General features: G+C 42.7%; 1 protein-coding gene across 3 annotated transcripts in view; it reads right to left on the bottom strand.

The window, feature by feature from the left end:
* GPR156 (G protein-coupled receptor 156) overlaps positions 1-26006 on the bottom strand; it is an 84101-nt gene that overhangs the window by 6029 nt on the left and 52066 nt on the right. For all 3 annotated transcript variants that reach the window (XM_041774020.1, XM_041774014.1, XM_041774030.1), the window contains exons 4-9: positions 15493-15628; positions 15149-15259; positions 12366-12491; positions 11124-11219; positions 7600-7836; positions 1413-1571 (exon numbers count right to left, since the gene is read on the bottom strand). In XM_041774020.1, coding sequence (XP_041629954.1) covers positions 1413-1571; positions 7600-7836; positions 11124-11219; positions 12366-12491; positions 15149-15259; positions 15493-15628 — 865 coding nt within the window. The remainder of the gene's footprint in view (positions 1-1412; positions 1572-7599; positions 7837-11123; positions 11220-12365; positions 12492-15148; positions 15260-15492; positions 15629-26006) is intronic.

The following is a 26006-nucleotide window of genomic DNA, read 5'->3' as shown; positions in this document are numbered from 1 at the left end:
ACCATAAGGCTAAAGAGTCAGGCCACTTGGCTGTTCCAACATTAGCTGATTGTGAATAAAAACCATCCTGGCTGTTCTCGCCAAGTTTCCAGCCTTCTGTTTCGCTGGAGAAAAAAATGCTTCTTTGAAGACTTCACAGAGTATCAAAGGCAACGCTACTCACTCCCTTGCCAGGTAGCAAGAAATCTGGCTTTGAAATAAGGTCCCGGATGCTTCATAAATAGCAAAGAAGTGGAGAAGTATTACTCTGATGGATTAAAAGGCTCCAAACTGAGGGTGTGGTGTGAGGGAGTAGAGGAGCCCAGGCGGTGGGTGCGTGGGGAGGCCAGCCCCTTCCCTGGCTGTGTTTCTTAGGTCCCCATCACACCGTCCTCTCACACAGGGACAACTGATACCCAGGGGTCAGGCCAGTTACAAACAAGTGTAGTTTCCCACATAGCACCTATGCAGGTATGTTCTATGCTGAAAAAATATGAAATATAATTTAGTTAGCGTGAAAAACGAATTCCTCTGGGTCCTGCGCCTCCTTTCTGAGGCAGTGCAGCTTCAAGCTTTTCCAGGTGCTTTCTTCAGGCCCACATCACACTGCCCAGTTCTGGGAGAGGTGCCAACTCTGGCCCAAGAACAAAGGAAAAAGGGGCTTGGGTTTGGCCCAGTCCTCCCCTGTTGCTATTATGATATTCAGAGGCCCTATTAAGCCCTCCACCTCATCTTTGGACACGTCTGGACTTTCTGGGTTGGTAGGATGGATTGAAATCTCTAGTTCGAACCTGGGAAGGACAGTAATGGGCCCCATAAGATCTTGGAAATGAGGGCACTACTCTAAGTAAAGAGAATGTACCATATGGAAGAAGCCGGGACCCACTACTACTCAGGGCCTTTACAACACTGTTCCCCCTGTGTGGAACGCTTTTCCCTGCACCTGGCCAATTTGTACTTAACTTTCAGCTCTCAGCTCAGAGAGTCTTTTCAACCATTCTAAATTAGGTTTCTTTGCCTTGGCCCATTATTCTGGTTTCCCATTCTGGTTTCTTCCTTCATAATTCTTCTCACAGTTTATATGTTTACATGGTCAACATCTATCTCCTCCAGTAGACTTTAACCCCCGTGAGGATAAGGTAAGGACTCTGTTTTGTTCATAAGCACTTTGCACGATGCCTGGCATATATCTGGCCAGTGAATGAATGCAGTGGGTGAGGGTCAGTGATGGGAGGGTCCCTGGGGAAACGCTGAGCTTTTTTTTTTTTGCTTTTTTTCTTTTTTTGGTCTGGGACTGAGAGAAGCAGAAGTGGCTAGGAAGTGGGTGAATAGAAAAATAAGAAAGAATGCTAGCAATGAGACATCTGAGATCTACCATGGCATGCTGGGAGTTCATCCTGATAGAGAATCCAGCAGCCAGGGCTCTAGCTTACTTCTGTGAGGAGTCTGTCCATAGAGTTTCTCTCTCCTCTAGCGTGGTAATTCTGCTCCTCACCATACTGGGCATGGAAGCTTTTGCTGGGAGAGCTGAAATATTTGGCCATGCGTCTGATTGTTTGGTCTTCCTCTTCAAATGCCTTCCACTGCTTCAGCTGTTAGATATAAGAACACATGTTATTTATTTAATTACATTCCCCAGAAACACATTCTCTTGCTCTGTTTCGAAAATACCAAGGAATGACAGTGTCACAGATACACACATACATTCAAATTATTCTCTCCTCAAAAGGTACTTCACTCTGGAAAATTCCTAAATGGTAATAACAGAAGGTATGGAGAAGGTTAAGGTCATTATTAAAGAATGCCAAAGGAAAAGAATAATAAAAAAATTTTTTTTAATGCCAAAGGAAGATGACAGGTAGATCAAATAGAATCATCTTACTTGACCCATCCACCTACCCATTGCTGGACTGCTCAAGGCAAACCAGAGTTGAAGGATACTTCTAGAGCCGTACTCTCAAGCCAGAGTTTATCACAGGGTTAAGCAATCTAAACACTGTATGTTTCAAATGAAACTGCTTTTAGTTGTAAGAAACTGTTCTTAATTATTCTCATTTGTGGAGTAATGGTGTGCTTACTGCTACTGAAAGCCCACTCCCTGCCGGAGGACTTCTAACCCAAATCAATAATCAAGTCTCAGACAGATAGAAAACCACAAATGTCAATAAAAATCAAGAGAAATGATAGAACATTCGGTCTGAGATCTCACTGTCCTTTTTACTTGACAAATGAGGAAAGACTCAGAAGGAGTATGACCTTTCAAGGCTCAGCAGCTAGTTAGCAGCACGGCCCCGGCTGTAACCATGACACAGTGCTACACCGCACATCCTCACACAGCCAATGAAGACGAAGACTGTGAATTGTGGGGGTCCTAAGGAAGGGTTTTTAAGAGAAACTGGCTTTGAGAAACAATCTGTGGAAGCTTGGGTTGGCTTAATTTTGTAAGGACGGAAGTGAATATAGAACCTTCACAAACAGGGGCATGCTCCTGGGCCTTTGGGGTGTTTGTCTCTGTGTGGCAAATGCCAGTAATGTGAAGGCCAGGAGGTGGTGGGGAGCAACCGCCTGCTGGACCCTTCTTTTCTCCCCTGAGGAATTCTCATCATTAAGAGTCCTAGTCATGTACGCTGGGCACTCTGGCACCTGGGCTCTAGACATGATGCTAAGAGGTCTGTGGGGAGCCTCACAGGGATCCTGGAATTTATTGCTTACTCATCAAACATTTATTAAGCTTTGACTATGGAGTGTAACCCAAATTTGGTAAATCTGACAAGATTCTAAATTCCCACCATCGACTGTAATACATTGTCACCCAAGTCCTCTTGGGTCCTCTGTTGACTCAGCATGAGTCTGTCATGGTATAGGGAGTCTGGGTGGTCTGGTCTGTGCTGGGTCAGCCTAGGACCCTCCCCTCTAGATGCCCTTCTTGAAGTCCCCCTCCCCAGGGGACCATCAGCTCGGGTGGCTATTCTGGAGTCACTGGAGGCTGATACCTCAGGCTCACTCTGTGGTCTTCAGTGGGTACAGCAGCCTCCCAGTGTTCTTCTCCTGGCACTCACCCTAGAGTGCTGCGGTGTCTCAGTTTCCTCATAGGGCCTCTTGTTTCCTTAGCAGTAGAGCTTTTCCTTTCTCTCCCCCAGCACCCCCAGTCTGAGCCCTGTCTGCAGGGCTGCTGCTGGAAAAACTGCTCAACATTGGTGTAAGGGCACCACCAGGGCTTCGGGGCTGTCTCACCCTAAGCTAGAGGGTGGAGCCAGGGGTGCCTTGACTAAATCCTCTTCCTCCCCTTTCTGGATCCTGGCCCTTAAGACCTGACCCTTCTGGCTTTCTGGACTATGGCCATAAATGACTCTCAGGTCACAATTTCAGGACCTCTCTGTGGCACTTCCTCAGAAGGACAAGCATTTTCTTGTTTTCTCAGCATCTGGGCTATGTGGGTGTGGTAGGCTGAATAATGTTTCCCCCACGATATTCTTCCCTCCTCATCTCTGGAACTTGTGAATACGTTACTGCGCATGGTGAAAGCAAGCTTGTAAATGTGACTGACTTAAGGATTTTGAGGAGGGGAGACTATTTTAGATTACCTGGGCCAGGCCAAGGTAACCACAGGAGTCCTTATAAGAGGAAGGGAGGAGAGTCAGAAGAAGAGATGTGACTATGGAAGCAGGAGTCAGAAAGAGAGAGATGTGAAGATACCACACTGCTGGCACTGAAAATGCAGGAAGAAGCCAGGAGTCAATGACAGCAGCTTCTAGAAGCTGGAAAAGGTGCCGAAACACATTCTCCCCTAGGCCTTCCAGAAAGAACACACACCTACTGACACCTTGATTTTCATCAAATAAGGCCCATTTCAGATTTCTGACCTCCAGAGCTACAAAATAATAAATATGCATTGTTTTAAGCTACTCAATAGTGGCAACAGGACACTAAACAGTGGGACTGACTCTCAATCTCTACCAGGTAAACCAGGGCCTCTGTAAGCTCACCCGATGGGCCCCTCTTATCTGATGCCACTCTCCCCTCATTTCAGTTTGTGCTTCAAAAAGTGCAAAGTGCACTTAACGCATGTATTATAATTCCTCTCACATCTGCTCCCCACTAGACTGGGAGGTGGGGCCGTGTGCTGAACTACGGGTTTCCTGCAGTTAATGTGGGATGTACAGATACATGAACACATGAAGAAAGCTTTCCTTTAGAAAGCTAGGGGGGCGCTGGGATGTATACAGACGACTCCAAGGCAGAGTAGACACCTTCATGGAGGAGCAGATGACACACTTTGGGGATTCAGGGGGAAAAAGACCATGTCCCATCTCAGAACCCACCTGCCTCTCAGAGAGAAAGGGATGGAGGGGGGTGGGGAGCTTGTCTAGGGATGGGGTCGCGTTCAGGTCACAAAAGCAGAGGCTGGCTCATTGCTGGTGATGACCTCAGTGTGTGGCATAAACACTTAGGCATTTCCTGAGGGCCGGTGTAGGGTGCTCCTGGGCCCACTTGCCTCTTCAGTTAGGTCACCCATTTCACTTAGCTCTCCAGCGCCACCTAGCTGCCCCGGAGGCATCCGCACCTTTGCTTTCATGAGCCCCTCCCATCAGTCCAGTCTGAAGGCTTAGTAGCTACAAGAAGGCAGTCCACCTCCTGCTGCCTCCCTTCCCATACAGCTCTCCTCACAAACCTTTCCAAATTTGTTCAGCTGTCCTATTTTCCTGGAAGACACAGTACAGGTCTCACAGGGAGAATCTTTCTTCTACCAAAGGCCACTGAGCCAGAGGGGAAAGTCAATTCAGAGGCATACAAAAACCCGACAAGCCTCAGTTACTTTTATATTTTGAGAAAGAATTTACCCCCTAAACCTAAACTACAATAAGCTAGAAAATCTATTTTTTGGTTTTAGATCATGGTCAGTTCAAGAGGAGAAAAAGCATGAGACAGAAAATAGAAGAGGAAAGACAGTGAGAGAATGGAAGCTAAAGACCACTAGGAGGAAAAGGCAGAGTGAGTCGGAGAGAAGGAAAGAGAAAGGCCCACGCTGTCTGTCCATCCAGTTCCTGTATCCCCTAATATTTCCATTTCTACTCCCACTTTAACAGACCAAGTACTTGTTGCTTAGGTCAAGCCTGGAAGTTAGATTCGACACTGAACTTTGTCCTGCATGTTTATGTCTGTGTATAGATGAGAGTGTCCCTAAATATCACCATTGAGGAGTCAAACACCAAGGAGAGTGGAGGTCTTACATCTGAGGCTCAGGACGCAAAAGGGACAGAGGTGGGTGTGGAGGGGGAAGACACAGTAGGGCCACGTCATGGAGGTTGTAGATTGACTCAATTTTCAGATAGAGTCTTGTTTAGGTCAGGAGGGCTTTCCTCTAATAATTCTTTGGTGATTATTTCTGCCCCAAATTATCTTGTTGTCTTTCAGTGACTATTATCAGCTCTAAATTGTATCCTAGATCTGTTCTCCATATTTTCTTTTTTTTATAAAAAGGATGTTATTTATTTATTCATGAGAGACACACAGAGAGAGGCAGAGACACAGGCAGAGGGAGAAGCAGGCTCCTTTCAGGGAGCCCGATGCGGGACTCGATCCCAGGACTCCAGGATCACGACCTGAGCTGAAGGCAGACGCTCAACTGCTGAGCAACCCAGGTGTCCCTGTTCTCCATATTTTCTTAACTAATCTCTCATTTTTTATGTCTCCTTGTTTTCTGTTTCCTTAAATTAATTCACTAATTCAGTATATTGCCATGTCCAATTGCCTCGTCAATGCTTTTATGGGGGTTGTAAGTTTAACACAATAGTTTTCACCCTTATTCAGTATTTCATGATCTAAGATTATGTCCTTTTCATGATGGTTCTCTTTAGTTGAAAAGAGGCAATATCCTTTGAATCGTATTGACAAGACAAATCAGATCTCTTCTAAGAACTATCTTACTTCAGAGGATGTTTGCTCTCCAAATCTTCAGAAGTTTGGGGTCCTCTTCTTGTGAACTTCAGAATGTCTTCATAGGTCCTTTCCTCCTGAATTTATAGTCTTACATGAGAAAAGCTATAGTTTCCTAGTACAGTAAATATAATTTGCTTTGCTTTTCACTCGTGGTCACAAGATGGCTGCCATAGCTCCAGGCATCACAAACATTCAAGGTAGGAAGAAGGTAAAATAGGTGATGGTGCTTTATAGGAAAGCAAAAGTTTTCTCATAAGCCTTCCAGGAAAACTTTAGTATTCAAAATGATATCACATGGGCACCACTAGCCATAGGGAGGTTGGCAAAGCAACCTGAGCTCTTTCAAAGCAAGTGTTGAGCTCTTTCAGCTTGTGTAGTAGAGATGAGCAAGAAAGAAAGGGGTTAGCAATGGATGGATGGGTTACCAATCCACAACAATGGCCACAGAACCTAAGGGGTGGGTCACACAAAAGGCCCCTGCCCACATCCCTTTCCCCATCTCTCAGAGGGGAACAGCCCTTTCCTGCTATGCCCCAGACAATTAAGCCTCAGCTCTCATGGTTTCTTCCCATCTAGTTCTTATAACGTAGAGATTCAGCAAAAATTCCTCTAGTTTCTAACACAGATGCAATTCCCATCCTTGGTGTTTAGGGTTGCTGCTACAGATTTTTCCGTATTTGTTTATTCTGTAGAATATTTCAGTGAAGATTTATGAAAGGGAAGAAGAGTAAAGGCCTATATCTGTGTCACACCATCGTGCCCCAGAGTGCAGTCATGACCCTCCCTCGGCCAACACTTTAATTATCAGTTAGCTCCCTCATGAAGTCATTCACAGTCAACTTCAAGCTGCAAAGGGAATCAAGATGGAGTCTAGAGGGAGCAGTGGGATGAAGGAGGCCTCGGGGGAAGAAAAAGAGATCTAGAAGGGAAACAGGACAGGTGCCTAATGCCAAGTTCATTAACTCAGATATATGTGGCTCAGTGGTACCCTAGGGCATAACATGAATAATTTAACATCACTTTCAGAGCCCACGGATTCCTTCTCCTTTTTCTCTGACTCTTTCTTTCTCTTTGCTGTCTGGATATTTCTGCTTCTATCTTCCTCCCTCATTTGATTTTTTTCCCCTTAATTCTCATATTATACATATTATACATTTTAATTCAGTTTTTATTTCTCCTTATGGTAAAAAATGTTCTATATTTTCTTCTAATAAAAAGAAAGAAAAAGCATTTTAAATTGCGTACATTTCTGAATGAATTTTTCTCTGTGAATGTGCCATCTCAAATAGGAAAGAAAGAAAGGTTCCTCACTTCCAGGCTAGTGAAAGAAATGACATTATCAAAGAGAAGAGGGAACTGGGGATGAGTGAAGTCAACTAGAGGGTGGGTGGAAAGGCAGGTCTGTGAGGTCACCCGCCAGGGGTGGACACAAGCTGCCACAGCTGCTCAGCCACTCGGGCCTGCTCTCCTTGCTGAGTGACAGCAGAGTTGTCCTCGCCAGGAGAGCGAGGAGGGAAGAACAGAGAGAGCTGGCTCATGAGGAACTTGCCTTTCTTTTGACTCTCCAAGAAATGGTACCCAAAAATCTTGGTAGAAAAGAAAGCAAGCAGTTCATCACGTCCAGGGAAGCCTCTGGAATGACAGAGGACTAGCCTGCCAAATTCTCCCCCTAGACTATACCTGGGGAATGAAGATGAAGCAGTTGATTGTGGTTGTGCAAACGAAGATACCTCCAGATGTGAGTCCAAAGACCAAGTTGGGCCAGGAGTGCAAGTATCTGGTGACCACGAAGAGAAGCCCAGCGGTCACTACTACGAGGTTGACCCCAACCATGATGGTTAAAGACTGATTCACAGGAGGAGAACTGACGTGGTCAGTCAGGCCAGCCAGGTAGGCGCCGTATAGCAGCAGCAGGCCCTGGAGATGGAGAAGAAAACCAGGGGCTGAGAGACCTGTAACAACAGGCCCAGTGTCAAGGAGCAGTAGGGTTGGGACCAATTTCCTCACCTTTAAAATAGGGATAATAATACTTACCTTAAAGGGCTGTTAGCAAGATTTACTAAGATAGCACATGAGAAGACCCTAAGGGCTGCCCCTTACATCTAATAGGTGCGAAATTAATGTTATTTTCCTTTCTTTCACTGGGAATTAGTTTATTATTGGAGGTCAGCAAGTCAGCCATCCGACAGGACTCTGCTGGGACAAGGCACAGGATAGGATGGTGTAGGTGGGTGGGAGGTCTACAGGACGGGCTGCTGGGCCCCAGGAGGGCAGTGGGCACATGGTGCTGTTGGTGGTAAGGATGACCACACCCGTTGTGTGGTTTTGCACTACATGGAGCTGAGAGGCACTGAGAGGCTGAAACAGCCCGTGGTCTGCTTGTCAAGCCATGTGCCGCACCAGGGGCAGAGCCCGAGGAATGGGCTTTTTTTTTTTTCTTATGTTCCCAAAGGCACCATCTGCTTGCCAAGCCCTGCACCTGCAAGATTGCATCTGTCTAGAAGGGATGCCTTTTTCTAATTTACACAAAGGATCTCTATAGGCTAGCAGCGGCTCTGTGCCAGTGGGTGTTTATGGGAGATAGAAAAAGAGAACAAAGGCAGGCTGGGACCTAAGCAAGACGATAGAGCAAGCACAGGCAATAAAGGCTTTATCCATACCCTTCATCCTGTGTGTGACACTCCCTGCCCCCACCACCAGGAACCCAGGGCCCTATTCTTTTTTCTTTCCCCTGAATTTAAAACTGCCTTCAGATTTTTCACTTGTACTACAGAGAAAATTACAGCACTTTAAAGTGTTTCCTCTCTTAGAGGGAGCTGCATTTAAACAGAAATCAAAGCTGTAATCAATAATACAGAATGTATAGCTTCAACATATGTTCGTCTGACTACGTACAAAGTATGATGTTAGGTGCCGATAGGCAAAGGTGTTACAAAGAATAAGTCATGCTCTTGGCTTTCAAGAAGCTCAGTCCGGTAGGGAGATTTAAGGCAAGCACACAAATGTCCATGTTTTGTCAGAGAGGGTGTGACAAAGCCAGAGGACTGAGGTGGGGGTGGGAAGCATAATAATGAAAGCAAAGTCAGGTATCAGCAGGGTACCTGCCAGTGACCCTAAAATCACATGATTTGACCAACTCTACCTGCAAGGACGGCCCTACAGATAATTTTTTGGAGGACTGGCTGAAGGAGTCAACATGGCAGGGATGCATTCTGGGTGTCCCTAATGCCCAGTGTCCCAGGAGGAGCCTGATGGCCAAAGGTGACCATCCTGAGATCTTCAGTGACTAGAATACACACAAGTCAGGCCAGTAGGGCCTGAGTTTTGGGTAACTGACACCTTCAGGTGACATGTGGCAGATTGGATCATTAATAATTTAATCAAAATTAATTCTATGATTTTGAAATGTTCACATCTCATTCTTCTAAAATGTTTTAACTCCATTAAAACACTTGCCAAAACAGAACTTGGTATAAATAAAGCCTCTCTACATCCATGACTTGTGTTTGAGTAAATCATGTCCAATACTTGTATGTCATTGGCATTCATGGCTGAGAAGTGTGGGGTTGTGGTAGTTGTCAGGCTCGATGGAGGGTCCTGGACCTTAATGTGAAGATTTAAGTCATCCTCAGGAACTGCTCTTTGACCAGGAAGCCCAGGGAGGGCTGGCTCAGTCAGTTTTCTGATGCTTAGCACTCTTTTCCCCCTTTTCTTTCTTTGTCCTTCAGAAAGATATTACAGTGAAATAAAATGGAAATGGGGTTATATAAAAGGCAATGGAGAAAATAAATAAACTTGAATCACGAAGTGAACTGCTATAGGGTAAGTGCTGAGTTTCTGTCCTGGGGAGGACATATTTTTTTCTTGAGCTCAAGAAATTGAGAGAGGCACTGTGTTTTCAGAACAGTCTATGGGGCAGTGGAGGATTAATAATAATAATATCTAACATTTATTGAGCTCTTCCCATAGACCAGGAAAGGATGAAAACTATTAACGTGCACTTAGTCTTTTGAAATTCAAAACAGTTCTGAGAGGATGTTTGTCATCATCCACGTTTTAGGAATGAGGGAACCCAGGTTTAGAGAGGTGAAATGAGGTTTAGGGTCAGCTAGGAAGGGGCTGAATCGGAATTCAAACCCTCTCCTGTCATATTCTGAAGTTCATTTTCTTAACTGTTAAGAAGAAACTAGAGACCAAGAGCTGTTTACTTCCCAGTGTTCTCTTTTAAAAACACTTCTATCAAAGTAATATATGCACATAGTAAAAAGAGCAACATTTCCCTATCCCAGTCCTATTTCTCCGAAGCAGCCGCTTGAACACTTTCCTAGTGGTAAAGTGAGTAAAATTTACTTTTAAAGACAACACATTTCTACAAAAATTCCTTCTCTGCCAGCAATCGGTCAACCGGGCCTCTCTGTCCTGAGAATCAACAGGTAGCCTCTTGCCACTCAGGACTTGCCCTATTCGTTGAAATAGACCTGTCCTAGACCCCTCACAGCCAGATTTTCTGTTTTTCCTTTGCTTAAAATCAGCTAATAGGATAGTTGGTTTTAAGAACCTCCTTTAGTGCCCTGTATAGGCATCCTGTACCTGCTAGAAATAATATCCTACTTTTGCTGTCTCACAGAGACAAATGAGGTTAATTGTGGGAGATTCAGGGCAGCATGGGGACATTTTGAGGCAGCTGGAACAACTCAAAGGACACCATGGATGTTGCCATCTGTCTGAGGGCCAGCCCTGCTTCCAATCAGAGTGAGAAAGGTCAGTGGAAAGCAGCAGGATACTTTGACCCAAATCTTGAAGAAAAACACAAGGAGGGTAATCAGGGCACTCAAGAGAACGAATAAAGCTGGATAATATGTCTCCTCATAATCTCCCTTGCAGGGAGTTGGGGAGAAAACTGGTATTACCAAATCAATTTTAAAAAAAATCAGATGAAGAAATGGGAAAAACAGTGGGTGAATTTCACATGATTTAGGGGAAAATTGAATCAGGGAGTCCAAAGAGTTGGAAAAATGACCCCCATAGCAAGTAAAAAATAGAGAAATAATAAGGGTCACGACTTTGAGATTTATGCATCATAGAAGTTTACTCTGATTTCAAGATTCTTTGCAGAATCACCTCATTAATTCCTATAATTCCCTTTTCGTGGCTATTTTGTTGATGACAGATAGATTATAAACTAAGGAGATGTGGTTACCAACCTTGCATACCAAAACAAGAGCAATCCAGACATCAGAGTACCGGGAAGCACAAAAGTGTGAGCTGGTCAGAGAGCAGGACACGTCTCTCCCTGTCACCTAGGAAGTACACAGAGTCAGGACTGAGAGAACCCACAATTACCAGCAACACACAGGAAATCTTAGTGGACATCTGGAGTGCGAACTCTCCCTCGCATGTGATTTTCCCCTTAAAATGTAAAAACTAGGGGATCCCTGGGTGGCTCAGCGGTTTAGCGCCTGCCTTTGGCTCAGGGCATGATCCTGGAGACCCAGGATCAAGTCCCACGTGGGGCTTCCTGCATGGAGCCTGCTTCTCCTTCTGCCTGTGAATCTGCCTCTCTCTTTCTCTCTCTCATTAATAAATAAAATCTTTAAAAAATGTAAAAACTATAACATTTAGGTGACTCTATTAGAATCTAAATGAAAGTGAAAGGACAAGATAATAAAGTCTGGCTGACATGTGGATGCTTAGTAGTGGTGGGGTTTAATCCTCATGTGTGTTGCTACCACAGTGACTCATTTTAGCGCATCAGCAAAATTTCAAATTATTTTCATATCATGCTTCTGCTGTTGGTTAACAGTCTGCAATATCAAGGTTCCACTGTATTCTTCAGCTTCTTGTGACGCTGGAAACTTATAACACTTTCCATTAATTGAACACTATGTACTGGGTACAGCTGAGCCCTTTCCTTGCATTGTTTCACTTCATCTTCACCACAGCTCTAGGAAGGGGAAGCACTATCATCGCTACTTTACCTATGAGGAAACAGAGCCTTTGAGAGGCTTAAATGACTTTGTCAGGAACATATGGCTGGTAAATGGGACTGGAATGAGGGCTGATTGACTCCAAAGACCACCTCAAAATACTACTACTTTTACTTCTCAATAACTAAGGGAAGTCATCTTCCTGTAGCTGAAAGTTCTCATTATTGGTCATGTGAGAGCAGAGATAACTGCCCGGCAGTGCCAGGGCACTGACATCCCAGTGGAGGCTGTTGGAAGACACGTGGAGCCGAACCGTGGGAGTGGTCCGCAGGGCCTGCAGACAAGCGGCAAGGCATCCACCGCAGCCACAGCTCCTGACTTCCCCTCATTCTTGGGTCATTTATCTTCTTGATGGGATGACCACAGAATGAGTGCTGCTGGGAGAATGACCCCCGTGTACCCACAGAAGCCAGTTCTCCCAGTTTGGGCAGTAGTTTCTCCAGGGATAGGGCCCCTCACCGTCATACTGACGCCAAGAATCTGGAGGCACTGGATGGGATCAGTCAGCACCCACGTCACAAGCAGGATCACATCAGCTACCACCAGGGCTGCAACCAACCCCAGTAGCTGCAGGTCTTTGATTATCTGCAAAAGAGTCAAGGTTGTAACTTTCTTTTGCTTGTGGCTCTACGACACAGGAGCTGCAGTTCACTATGGGCTCTGAGCTAAATGTTCCAGGGTCAGCTCTCCCAGGGGGCTTCACACTCAGCCATCAAAGATGAAACACACACACCAAAGATATGCAATGGTGTCTATGTCCATATCATCACCTTCACCATCAAACGTTTTCATTTGTTTATCTTTTCCATATCCTGCCTTTCCTCACAAAGGATTAAGAGGCCTTATAAAATGAACACTATTATTTCTAGATATGTTTATATGAGCATATAGAGAGATATGGAGGTTTTCACAGAAAACTGTTAACAACCATTAACTTGGAGGGTGGGATTGAAAGATGAGAGTGGTGGAAGAGAGATTACTAGCATTTTCTTTATACATACACAAATCATTTGACTTAATACAAAGAGGATGTGTTACTTCTGTAACTACAAAAATAAAATTAATAAAAATATATACTATGAAAGGATGAAAAATATCAAGGAAAAGAGAAAATCGGGTGAAAGGTTGATGAAAGGTCAAGTGAGGAGAGTACATAGCCTTCATGATTTGGGGCAGAAATGTGGATCTGAGTTTTTGATGACCAATGAAAAAAAGGAAGCACAACCAGTTAGTTACATGATTCATGGTGTTTGTAAGATAAAAACACATCAGTCATCGGTTGCTTCATCAAACTGCTCAAAACCAGTGATAATAAGAAAATCAAATCAATGAGCAAAAAGGCACATTATGTATAGAGGAACAAAGACAAGGATGACATCAGATTTCTTATCAGATACAAGACCAAGTGAGAAGACAGTAGAATGAAAAGTTCAAGACACTGAAAGTAGAAAAGAGAGCTTCAACCTGTAATTCTACATCCAGCAAAAGTAGCTTGTAGAAGCAAAGGGGAAATAAAGACTTTTTCAGATAAACAAAAGCTAAAAGAATTCAGCATTAGAACACCTGTATGAGAATGTTAATATCCTTAAACGAAAAGGAGAATTATAGCAGGTGAAAATATGAATCTATTCAAGGAAATATTACTTTCATGGAAAAAATATATGTTGATTTTAATTATCTAAATATCTTTAAAAGATAACCGTTCAAACAAAAATGAGTAACAATTGTGTGGGGCTTATAACATATGTAGAAGTGAAAACAACACAAAGATCTGGAGAGGGAGAAATGGAAGCATACTATTGTGAGATATTTATACCATATGGGAATGCCAATTATAGCATTATACGCAAACTCTTCCAGAAACTGAAGAGGAGGGAGTGCTTCCTATTCATTCTATAAGGCTGGCATTATACTATATGAAAACCAGAAAAAGATTTTATAAGAAAAGAAAGCTATAGAACAACATCCTTTAAGAACATGAGTTTAGGGACGCCTGGGTGGCTCAGCAGTTGAGCATCTGCCTTTGGCTCAGGGCATGATCCCAGGGTCCGGGATCGAGTCCCACATCGGGCTGCCTTCATGGAGCCTGCTTCTCTCTCTGCCCCTTCCTGGCTCATGCACATGCATGCTCTCTCTCTCTCAAATAAATAAATAAATCTTCTTAAAAAAAAGTACATACTGTGTGTTGCCATTTATACAAGATTCTGGAAGATGCAAACTAATCTATAATGACAGAAGGTAGAACAATGGTTGCCTGGGAATAGGGATGGATGTTAGGATTGGACAAGAGGGGAAGATGATAAAGATTTATGAAGAAACTTTTACAGATTATACACATTTCATGGGTGTATACATATGTCAAAACTCATCAAATCATACACTTTAAATATGTGCAGTTCAAGCCATTTTTTTAAACAAAAGAATCTGTGTTCTAAAAGGATAGATGGGTTTCTTGTCCTTTAGTCAATTTTTTTCACAGTATGGTTACTCATAGCTGAGCTTTTCATAAATATTCACTGACTAATGACTGAATAATGTTTGCAAAAAAAATCATTCCAGAGAAGTAAATTTCAATTGAGTGATATATTGGTTCTTGGTAGGGCCTATAGCCAAAGAATTTGATGATCAGACTTTGAGGTTTGGGCAGGGAACCTGATAAATGGGGAAATGTGGTCAGAATGACATCTGATGTCAGGGTAATGTAGGTGACCTGGCTGCTACAAAGCTTCTAGGGTTGATTCTATCTGCTGAACGGGTATTTTCTTCCTTGCTCACTGCTCTGGGCTCATTCTTCTTAGTGCCAAGAATGGCCTTCCACATGGAAAAGAACCCGGCTCTGGTAAAGGCAATAACCGCTTACTTGCTACAGCTTCTCTGTAATCACTGTCCCTCACTCCACTTTCAGCTCACACTTGTGCCAGGCGACAGTCTCTCAGCATCTTGTTCTCCCTCATGCTGCTTTCAGATGTTGGCCAACTTACACAGTACCGGTGGTACCAAGTCCTGGATTGCATATGAAGCAGAACTATGTTCAAAGAGCTATCTCCCAAGAGCACTGATACATAGCTTTCCATGTGTGGGGACTTAGGAGGCCACACCACTCAAAGATATGAAATGAGGAGTAGGAATTTCAGATTGCCCTAAAAGGGCCTACCCAGCAATTGGACACAAACTTCTCTAGCTCTAATCAATAATAAAGCTGCTGTTTGCAATCAAGCAGTATGTACTTGCTAACTACTCACCACTCTCTTGTCCGGGACCCTCTGGGTAAACACCTTGTAGAGTCGCCAGCTCTTCCCCAGAATGGGGCCAAACACAAGGGAGGTCCCAATGCACAGCATGGATAGTCTTATCTACAGGGGGGAAAGGACAGAAGCAAGAGGCATGAGAGGGACCTTTGTCGTTCTCATCTGCAAAGCCTTGGTCCACATAGGACTGGGGCAGGATGTCTCCCAGAATTCCAGTGATCATCTCTGAGAGGGCCCATTCCAAGGATAAAGATAACCACCACCTACAAGGATGCTGATTCAAAAGATGTCAAAAGTTGGACATTTTGTTCGAAACAAAGACTTGAGATTTAACCTACCTGAATGAGAGTTTCCATTGAGCCTCCTCCTAACGCATCTCGATCTTGAATTCCAAAGAGGTAAACACTACTGTAAGTCAGACAACTGCCAAGTAAGGTCACAATGTTCAGATTGGGACTGGACATCTTCACAATCCTAAAGTGAATCAGGAAGAAAGACACTTACAGTCATGATCCTTTGCCGTGGGAGTGAACAGAGCTTTCCCGCCAGTATAAACTCTAATACAACCTCAGAGTGAGGGGCCACTGGGAAGAAACTACTTATAACCTTGTAAAAAATTGTTATGATTAATTTAAATTTATTTTCAAAAAGAACTAAATTCTGGCATTTCTTGCTTATATAACTCCAAGCCTTTTTTTTTTTTTTTTAAAGGGCCAACTTCTAAAATACAGGTGGTATCAGACAAGAGTTAGGATTTTTCCATGAAATTTATGGTTGCTAAGAGACTGCTATATGCAGCCTAGTGAATAAATAACTAGCAGGTAGATACCTAAAGAGATACAGTTTGGAACCTTTAGAAATGAGCTGTAAGGTAAACTACTATTTGGAAAAGCTTTGTGATTTTTTTCACTATTTATTTGATATGTAAAATTGTTCTTTTCTCTGCTTGACCAAAAGAGAACAGGGAAGCAGGATTGAAAGCAGGAAATTTCGGAAGGGTTTTTTTTTGGGGTCAAATAGTCTTAAATGAGTTTACAGAATAATTCAAAGATTAGAGGGAGGTGTGGACAGTCAGGGTGTCAGACAGACCCTGGGTACCAACACAGGCTCAGGACAAGGTAAAATGTGTGAATCGGTTATCTTAAGGGCAAAACCAGCTTACTTTGGACAGTGATTGATAACGATTAAGAAGGAATATAATTGTATTTAAGAGTTTTAGTCTAAAAAATAAAGAGTTTTAGTCTAAATAGTGAATTCTACATAAATTCAATATTTATATTAATAGTCACTTGATAATTATACTTAGTTATACTTTTATTTTAAAATAATAACTAAGGAGGAAAGCATTCCTGTCTATGTACCTGGATTACCTGGCTGACCACTTTAAAGTCCTGAGCCAAGGCAAAACCAGCTATTTAAGGCAGCCTACTTCAATGACGGATGAAGTACTCAGAGGCATTCATTAAACAGTTTGGCAGTGCTAGACTTGCAAACATCATAACCAACAATGGCCCAGCTTGATTACTTCGTGGCTGGGAGCATAATTACATCCCCCCACACAAAAACACCAAACCATTGCCCTGGGACTCAGGTCCCAAGTACAGACAACATAGGCCAGTAAGTCCAGTTGAGCTTTACCTTGTCTTGGAGCAAACACCTTGATTTTTTTTTTCTTCCTCTAAAAATGAGAACAAGTTTCACGTATTCCCCCTCTAAAATGGGGATAACAGTAATACATCCCTCTCCCTCCACCAAAGAGTTGTAAGGATTCAATGAGGTAATACAGTATAGTGTGTGGTAGAGTGTGTGGCACAGAGTAAGCATGTAGCCAACATTAGCTAATGATATTATTAATCCCATCATCTTCAGACTTTACAAACCTGCAAATCACATTTTCCTATCCGCTTTCTTTTCTTTTCTTTTTAAAAGATCAATTTATTTGTTTGAGAGAGAGAGAGAGAGAGTGTGTGTGAGCGAGTGGGGGGAAGGGCATAGGGAGAGAATCCTCAAACAGAATCCCCACCAAGTGGGGAGCCCGACTTGGGGGTTGATCCCATGACCCATGAGATCATGACCTGAGTCGAAACCAAGAGTCAGTGTTCAACCAACTATCTGCACCACCCAGGCACCCTACCTTTCCTGCTTAATCCATTGCCAGTTTCTTTCACTTGTTATTTCAAAATATCTCTGAGTTGTCTCTTACTCTCCGTTCCTGCATGCACGATACAATCATGTTAGGAGCAATGGAAGTAGGATCAGATGTGACAGATGGGAATCCTGGCTCTGCCAATCACAGGTGTGTGACTTTGGGCAAGTCACTTAACTACTCCAGCTTCTTGTCTCATCTGTGTAGATACTATCTTTCATATCCACCCCACAAATTATTGCAAAGATCAAATGAGGTGTGTGGCAAAACTCTTTGCAAGGCGATGCAAAAGTATTAATTTTTAGATTTTTGGTGTAACCTTTAGCTCTCTGTAACACCAGTTTTTTCCTTGTCCTAATACATTTATATATTACTTTCAGACTTAATTTCTTAAAATACTATCCTCATCACTTAGGAAGAGAGCTGCATGTGTACAGATCAATTTTACCTTAAGTCTCCTGTATCCAAATTTAAAACCTAGCCCTATTCTCTCTACCCATTCATCTCCTCTGTCAATAGGTCTTCAAATTGTAGACTCATGGGGAATAATCGTTACTACTTTGTCTCTTCCCACAAGAAGGGAAATTATGGGGTGAATACTGGCTGCCAAAGCAAGACCAGTGTTAACCAGCAGCTTCACAATGCATTTGTTAAGTAACACCGTAGACAGACCAGTGCTGACACTACTTTAGAAACGGGGTCACTGCTCCCCTGGGACTGGCTCCTCAGTGCAGTCAGAAGCTTGCACATTGGCACAACCACTGGGTGGACTCTTGCAGGACAAATAACTGAGGCTGTTCTTCCCCATGGCTACCCCCAGCATGAGCCATGAATATCGGATGATGATCTCCTTGCCAACCAGCTGCCTGAGTTTCACAGCCACATGTTTGTGTTGTTCAGATCACTGAAGGGTAGGTTTCTTTCTTTATTCTTCTCTTGGGTCCATTTTATTTGGACACCACTTCATAATACGATCTTCTTCGTGTTATTCAGTACTGCATGCAACCCTGATTTGGAATTTCTCCCCCTCCTGATTTAGTTAGGAGGAACTCAGTTTAGTTGTTTTTGACAAAATATACATTACATAGTCTTCACAACTCAGAAGTTGATGCAAATTCATTTTCTCAATGGACATGTTGTATACTTATATATGTATATTTTTATATTTTTCATAAAAATTTTTATTTAAAACTTGCATCGGAGAAAAAATGAATGGAAGATGATTTACCTATTTTGTTTGACACCTGTGAAGTCACTGAAAGGTGAATCATCTCCTATTCAGCAGATGAATTATGTATGCTTGGGAAATGTCTTTGCTACTTTAATAGGAATTCAACCACCAATGTCACTTATATTTTTCTGTTGAACTAAAAGATGAAATCTATACATGTTGAATATTTTAACCAACTACAAACATATAATTTCCACAAGCAAGAAGATTTCAATATTATAAACTAAATTATAAATATCCAGTTCCATGGAGATTACCTAGGTTGCATTTATAGAGTTAAAAGCTTGGACTCAGTTACTAGCACTCAGAAACAAAGTGATTTTTTTTTAAAAGATTATATAGCTATCTCATCTTTTTCTCTTCATTTAGTAATTGGCAATGTAAGATAAAAGCTTTCTTGATTTTCTATTCTCAAGTAAGTCTTAATACAAATAGATAAATATCCATCTATATCTACAGAACCTGTATAAACCTGGATTATCATTTCAATAGTCTTTAATGAATTCTGATGATTATATAACATCTATCAGCTCACAGGTATGATTTTTTTTTAACAATTTACCTTTTTTTTAAAAAAAGATTTTACTTATTTATCTATGACAGAGAGAAAGAACACATGTAGGGAGAAGGAGCACAAGGAGAGGGAGAAGCAGACTCTCCGCTGAGCAGGGAGCCCAATGTGGGGCTCAATCCCAGGACCCTGGAATTATGACCTGAGCTGAAGGCAGATGCTCAACTGACTGAGCCACCCAGGTGCCCCCAGGTATGATGTTTTAAAAGTCTCTATCAAAAAAAAAAGTTTCTATCAAATATCGGTTTCTGAACTTAGAGGTTTATTATACCTGCTTTAGAGGACTGACTTGTCATCCTTATTGTTTCTTCTTAATTCTGGTTAAGAACTGAATTTGGAAACATGACTTGCAAATAGGGTTGAGGGTACTTTTTGTGGCTATTGGAAATTTTCCTAAAATGTCACAGGCCCAGGGTTTCTAAAATGCTATATGGTGTCATTAAGCTTTAAACATATCTAAAACCCAAGTATGAATGTCTTTCCAAAAATGTTTTTAATAAAGCAGTTAAGATTAAATTGTGCAAGTTAACTGAATTTCTTTTTCAATCCACTGTTTTTGATCCATGCTACAGTGGGATTATATAAATCTACCTCATCTGGAGATATTCCTTTTTTTTTTTTTAAGATTTTTTCTGTTTATTTGATACAGAATGACAGAGCACAAGCAGGGGGAAAGGCAGAGGGAGAGGGAGAAGCAGGCTCCTCGCTGAGCAGGGAGCCCAACGTGGGGTTTGATTCCGGAACCCTGGGATCACAACCCAAGCTGAAGGCAGATGCCTAACTGTCGGAGCCACCCAGGCATCCCCTGGATATGTACAGCTTTATTGTAATATGTTCTTGTGTGTTTCAGCAAATGTGATTATTTTACTACTTTGCTTATTTCTAATGTTTTAGATTCAAAATCTAAACCCAATTCAAATTCTGCACACCTCAAAGCAATGTTTGTGTGACTTCTAACTATCTCTGTATCCTAATGGTGATAGCAGCTCGACCCTGTTCCTTCCTCACCTGGCTGGGCCACCATCCTAGACCATCCTAGGAGATTTCATTAGCTTTTCAATCTCCAAAGTTCTAATTCTTTTGTCAAAATGACTTCACTTTATTTCACTTTTAGATACCCAACTCCAAGGTCACACCTTGGATGTTACTGTGATTCAGAAGGATTCCACTTCAGAAATTTTGAAAAGCAGTATCCCCCTCTCTGATCTCAATGCATTCAAAATTGAACTCTTAGTTTTCTCCCTGGACTTGTTCTTCTCACATTCTTCCCCAGTTCAAACAATGGCAATTCTTTCTTTCTATTTGGTTGAACCAAAAATCTTGAAGTCATCCTTGACTCTTGCTCACCATCCACATCCAATCTGTCATGAAGTCCTATTGGCTCTAACCTTGAAATACATCCAGAATCCAACTACTGACCACCCTTGCTGCCACCACCCTGATCAAAGTCTGACTTTTCTCATTTGGATTATTACCATAACCTCCTAACTGGTCTCCCTGCTTCTACTCTGGAGACTTGCAAAGTCTATTTTCAAGACAGCAGTCATAGCAATCCATTAAAGGTAAATCAGATCATGTCACTTCTCTGTTCAGAAGCCTGCAGTGCCTTTCCATTTCACTCAGAGGCAAACTCTGTCTTTACCAGAGTGTACAAGGCTTATATATTTGGTCCTCATTATCTATCTCATATCCTACTTCTTCCCCCTGCCCACTCCACTCCACACAGGCCTCCTTGCTATTCCTTGAAAATATCAAGCACTTGTGCACTTCAAGGCTTTGAAGTGTCGGTTCTCCCTATCTAGAATATTCTAATTCATATATTTGAATGGCTCATTCCCTCTATCCTTTTATGTCCTTGTTCAAATGTTACCCTCTCAATCAGGGCTACAACCCCATTTAAAATCAGACTCTTTCTCAGTATTCTAAATCCTTCTTATCCTGTTTTAGTCTATCTCCATCCTACCACAACACTTCTTACTTTCTAAGCTATTACATAATCTATGTATTTATTATTGTTTATTGTCTTCTCCTCCCAATTAGAATTGTTCACTATGTATTCCCATCACTAGAACACTACCTAGCATATTGAAAACACTCAGTAAAGGGGTGCCTGGGTAGTTCAATTGGTTAAGTGTCTGACTTCAGCTTAGGTGATGATCTCAGAGTCTTAAGATCAAGTTCTGCATTGGGCTCTGTGCTCAGCAGGGAGTCTGCTTCTCCCTCTCCCTCTGGTGCCTCTGCCACTCATGCTCTCTCTCTCTCAAATAAAATAAACAAAATCTTTAAAAAAAAAGCACTCAGTAAATACTTGATGAATGAATGGATAAGCCCCCTACCCTCCAGCCCTCTCATCTGCTCACTTCTAACACACTTGCTCGCTGACAGCCTGCAGACCTCCAGTTCCCCGGCTCTTCAGTTTTCTCACAGTCCATTAGTTCCTCTTCCTTTTTGTACCCAGTGTGAAACCTCTGGTTGGTCACCTGAACTTTTCTCTCTCAGCAACAACTACTTCCTTTTCCAAATAAGCTCCTTTGCTGCATCTGCCTGACAAAACTCCCACCAACATTTCAATCCATTGCCTGCCTTTCTATCCAAGCACCTGTGTGTTGGGGGAGAAGATTTTATAACCTTGCAGACTTGCCACCAAAATCAATGACCTCTAACATTACTTAGCAGGGCTCACTGTACCATTCATTCCATAAGGTATGCTTAACATTTTCTTTGTGAGTGACCCAACTCATTGGATTCACGGAAATAAGAGCATACATATCTGTCTGGATGATACCCTTGGTCTAGGTTTGGTGCCCTCCTCTAAGGCTTTATAACACCCCAGGGTATATGTGCATCAGTACAGTTGTCATATTATCAGCTTTTTATGTTTGTCTCCCTAGACAGTTTCTAAAAAGCCAAGCTGTTTTTTATTCATCTGTATCTCAGCTGCTAGTACAGTCTTTGCAAAATGGCAAGTTTTCCATAACCATTTGTTGAATGAATGAGTTCTTTAATAGATATGAAAGGCCCATTACTTCTTCCTTTCTTTATCCTCTTTCCTAATCTCATTTTTCCTTGGCAATGCTCTCCTCTGTTAGGCAGAAGGATGAGGCTCTCATCCTTCCAAAAGGGTGCCAAATGGCTCAACAGTAGCAGAGATATCTGATAGAGCAAAGTCCAGAGTTGGTTCAATGTCTGTGCGTTAAGACAAAAGGGGGTACATTCTGGGTTATGGTAGGAGTTTCAGGAAGCCGCTCTTGGAATGGCTAATATCTTCCTGGCATTATTAAAAACGAAAGGGCCGAGATATTTTGGGTGCCATGGACTTCCACAGACACTGGGTTTTGACAAATCTCTGCACCCCAAACTGTCACTGAAAAGCCTTGTCATTTAGGTGATCCACTTCTTTGCTTCCCGACTCAGCATGGTGCTGAGGGAGTCTAAAAATAAATGAAAGAAAGAATCCAAACAGGATGCTTGTGAAGATTTTTGCTCACCCATTCTCTTTGTTTCTAGGAAAGTGCAGCATCTTGGGGATGTGTATATTCATATATGCACACACACATATGTGTTTACTTGTCTCCAATGAAATCAGACCACTTGAAAGATTCCTTTCCATTGGCTGAATCCCTCCTGGAGAATTCCCCCAGGAAATGCTTTTGTCCAATATGTCTCTTACATCATGTGTCGAGGGCTATGGAGGCCCAGTGATATGATGACAGCCCTTGTCAAGCAGCTGATGGATGAGACCTCATCTTCACGACCACACAGACTACAGTCTCAGCTGACATCTGCTCAGAGGTTAACAACATGCATCCCATTCCCTGAATTCAGAAAATCTGCTGATCTTGGATTGATTTGCTGCTTGTAGTGAGGCTAGGACACATGCCTTCTTTTTACATCCTTGCAGCCACTATATTCTGTAGCAAGCTAAAACACTCGGGCCTGCCTCTCGTCCAGGGTGGGCCTGGCCTCTAAATCTGCCTGCTTTCCTGTAGTTATAAGTGCTTGCACAGCTTTGTTTTACACGGAGAGAGCGAGCTCCTACCTCTCTCCTGTCAGTTCAGGCCTGCAGCTGCTGAAGCTAGAGATGAACTGGAAGAACAAAGACATTGTCCCTGCAGGACAGCTAAGTGATTAACAGAGGCTGGACTTGATGACATCTACTTTCCTTTCCAGCTCTCCCCTTCTCAACTTATTATGGAGGCAAGTTTTTTCCATGACTGTTAGCTTATTAATAAGCCGAACTTTGTATCCCTGCCTCTCTACCTTAAGCAGGACGACAGGCTGACCTGGTTATGAGAGATGCTTTAGAATTTACATCTCGATCAATCCATCAATCAGTGGATCCATCAATCACCAAAACGTGTAGCTACTGAGTGTGAAAGAAAACCTGTTAATGATGCCGCCCCCAAGCTCCTCTTTAGCAGGGGTGACCTCAGTGTTTCCATGTTTTATTAGTTATTATCTTTTTGATGATCTTTCTGTGTCAAACACATGTTAATTCAACGATTCCTAAATATCTGTTTGTTAAAGTATGAAGAACTGGAGCTAGGAAGGCAAATGAGGTACAATTTCTGTCCTCAGCTCATTCGGACACCACATCCCTGGTTTCTGACTTTCACTGCAAAGACAATTTGCTTACTCTGTCTTTTCTCCTTTAGAATAGAATGGCATTTTAATTTAATATTAGCAGTTGTTGGGACCCCTGGGTGGCTCAGTGGTTTAGTGCCGCCTTCAGCCCAGGGTGTGATCCTGGGGTCCCGGGATCGAGTCCCATGCTGGGCTCCCTGCATGGAGCCTGCTTCTCCCTCTACCTTTCTCTCTCTCGTGAATAAATAAATAAATAAAATCTTTAAAAAATATATTAGCAGTTGTTTTCTCAGTATCCAGTGGGCCATTTAATAAAACCTATATATATGAATGTATGCTCATTATAAATATGTGTATGTGACTATGCATATAAATTTCCAGAGAACAAATTTCAGAATACATAGCTCTCCTAGACTATATAAATAGGCAAAGGATCACTTAAACAAATGCATCCTTACAAATATTTATAACCTGAAATATGGAAATTTAGATATAAGGGTAAATAAATACCTATTACTTCATTTTTACCAGCTCACATTTAGGACAGGAATGAAAAGGCATACAGATAGATTAAAGACAAGCTTGTGATTGGGGGGCGGGGGGAACAGCCTGAAAGAGACCTTTACTAGAAAGGAGATTGTATGGCTTTAATTAGCAGTACTATGGCCACATTCCACCACGATTTAAAAAAAGATTAGTTTCTAAATATATTTTTGCCATGGCTCGCACAATTGTAGTATATTTTAAATGTGTTTTAAAATGCCAAGGGGGAAAGCGCTAGAAATACAAAAATCCTCTTCTCTCATATAACCTCAGACCCTAGAGTGTAGGCATGTATTGTAATTTTATGAAGCAGTGATTTCAACTTCCTTTCTCCCCTTCGCTGTGGGGGAAGGCCTTGAGCAGTTCCTAGCCAGAGACTTGTAGCCCTTCCCAAGGGCACAGCAGATGCCCTGATTTTAAGTAGAGCATAAAGCATAAGCACAATTGGCCCCACGAAACATCCAATCACAGAGAGTCTCCTGTAAACCAAAATATTATCTATTGTCTACCAGGTGACATGTAAATTGATGTCTTTGAGGCACAAAAGATTTGCCAGCCATGCTGGGAAGGTTTCCTTTCTCTCCTTTTGCTTCTTTCAGGTCCTCAGGATTGTGGCAGGAGAACTTGGGGCCTTGGTGAGTCTGAGAGGAAACGTGGGCAGGTATGGCTGCTGGAATCACTCCCTGTTGGGCTAGAATCTGGGAATTCTTGACGCTGGGACTGGGTTGTAATTACCTAGCTTTCTCCATTAGTACCTGATGTAGGACCCTAAGCCTAGTGGAAACTTACTGTTTGTTATCTTGGATAAATCATTAGAATTAGAAGGCTCTTAGAGGTCTAGTACTTAAAAGAGCTAAAAAGGAAGACTGCTAGCAAGGTGCAACTTGCTTTTTCCCTACCACTCTGCCCCCAGGAATTGCCTAGGATAGGCTTTGAGTCTGAGGGTCATGAGGAATACCACTTAACCCAGTGATTGGGCCCGACTTTCTCATTTTACAAGGAAGGGACCTGCATGGCAGTTTTACAGCCAGATAGGGACTACAATGGGACAGCTAATGCAGATGTCTTGACTCCTGGTTCCCTCCAGTATTCTTTTACTTCCCCCCTAGGTTACCCTGGCCACCCGGGACCCTGTGTCCATCCTACTGATAATGAATTTTGCCAGGGGCCTTCTTGACCCTGGCTTCTAATGTCCAGCAGTAGCATGTGTGGTAGGCCAAGGGTTTTTTACCTGCCTCCTCAACAAGCCCCTTCGAAGGCTCCATTGGCTGGCATTTATCGTCAAGAAGATAGGAAATCCTGAGTACTCTGCAGTGCCTTCTGCTGGGCTTTGCCTGCCCTTTCTAGTTCTGAGTGCTAGCCTGAACCTTGGACATTGGCAGGGCTCCCTTCATGGCTCCTGACTTTACCTTCTGGCTGGAACCCCAGACAACAGGCTGGGGGAGGTGTTACAATAGGTTTTGGGCTCTTGGTTTCCATCATTGCCTAGAGTCTCCAAGTTTCCATCCCAGCAGGACCTGGAAGTGCCTGCCCTAGGCTGTGATAGGAGTTGTGTGTTCTGTCCTGTAATCTGATGTGAAAGGAACAACTGTTAGAGAATCTGTGTGTGTTTAAGCAGCTTTTGTGGATTAATGCTGAGGTCATCATGATGTAGTGGGAAAAGCATGGGGTTTGAAATCAGACTGACTAGATTGACTAGCTGTGTCTGGTGGGTGATTTGTCTAACCATGCTGAGGTGGTTTCCTTATCTGAAAATGGGAAAAATAATATTTATCCT

The sequence above is a fragment of the Vulpes lagopus genome, chromosome 1, assembly GCF_018345385.1.
Source record: "Vulpes lagopus strain Blue_001 chromosome 1, ASM1834538v1, whole genome shotgun sequence".
NCBI classification, from domain to species: Eukaryota; Metazoa; Chordata; class Mammalia; order Carnivora; family Canidae; genus Vulpes; species Vulpes lagopus.
The sequence above is the reverse complement of the archived record's forward strand: the minus strand, read 5'-3'. Positions and strand labels throughout refer to the sequence as shown.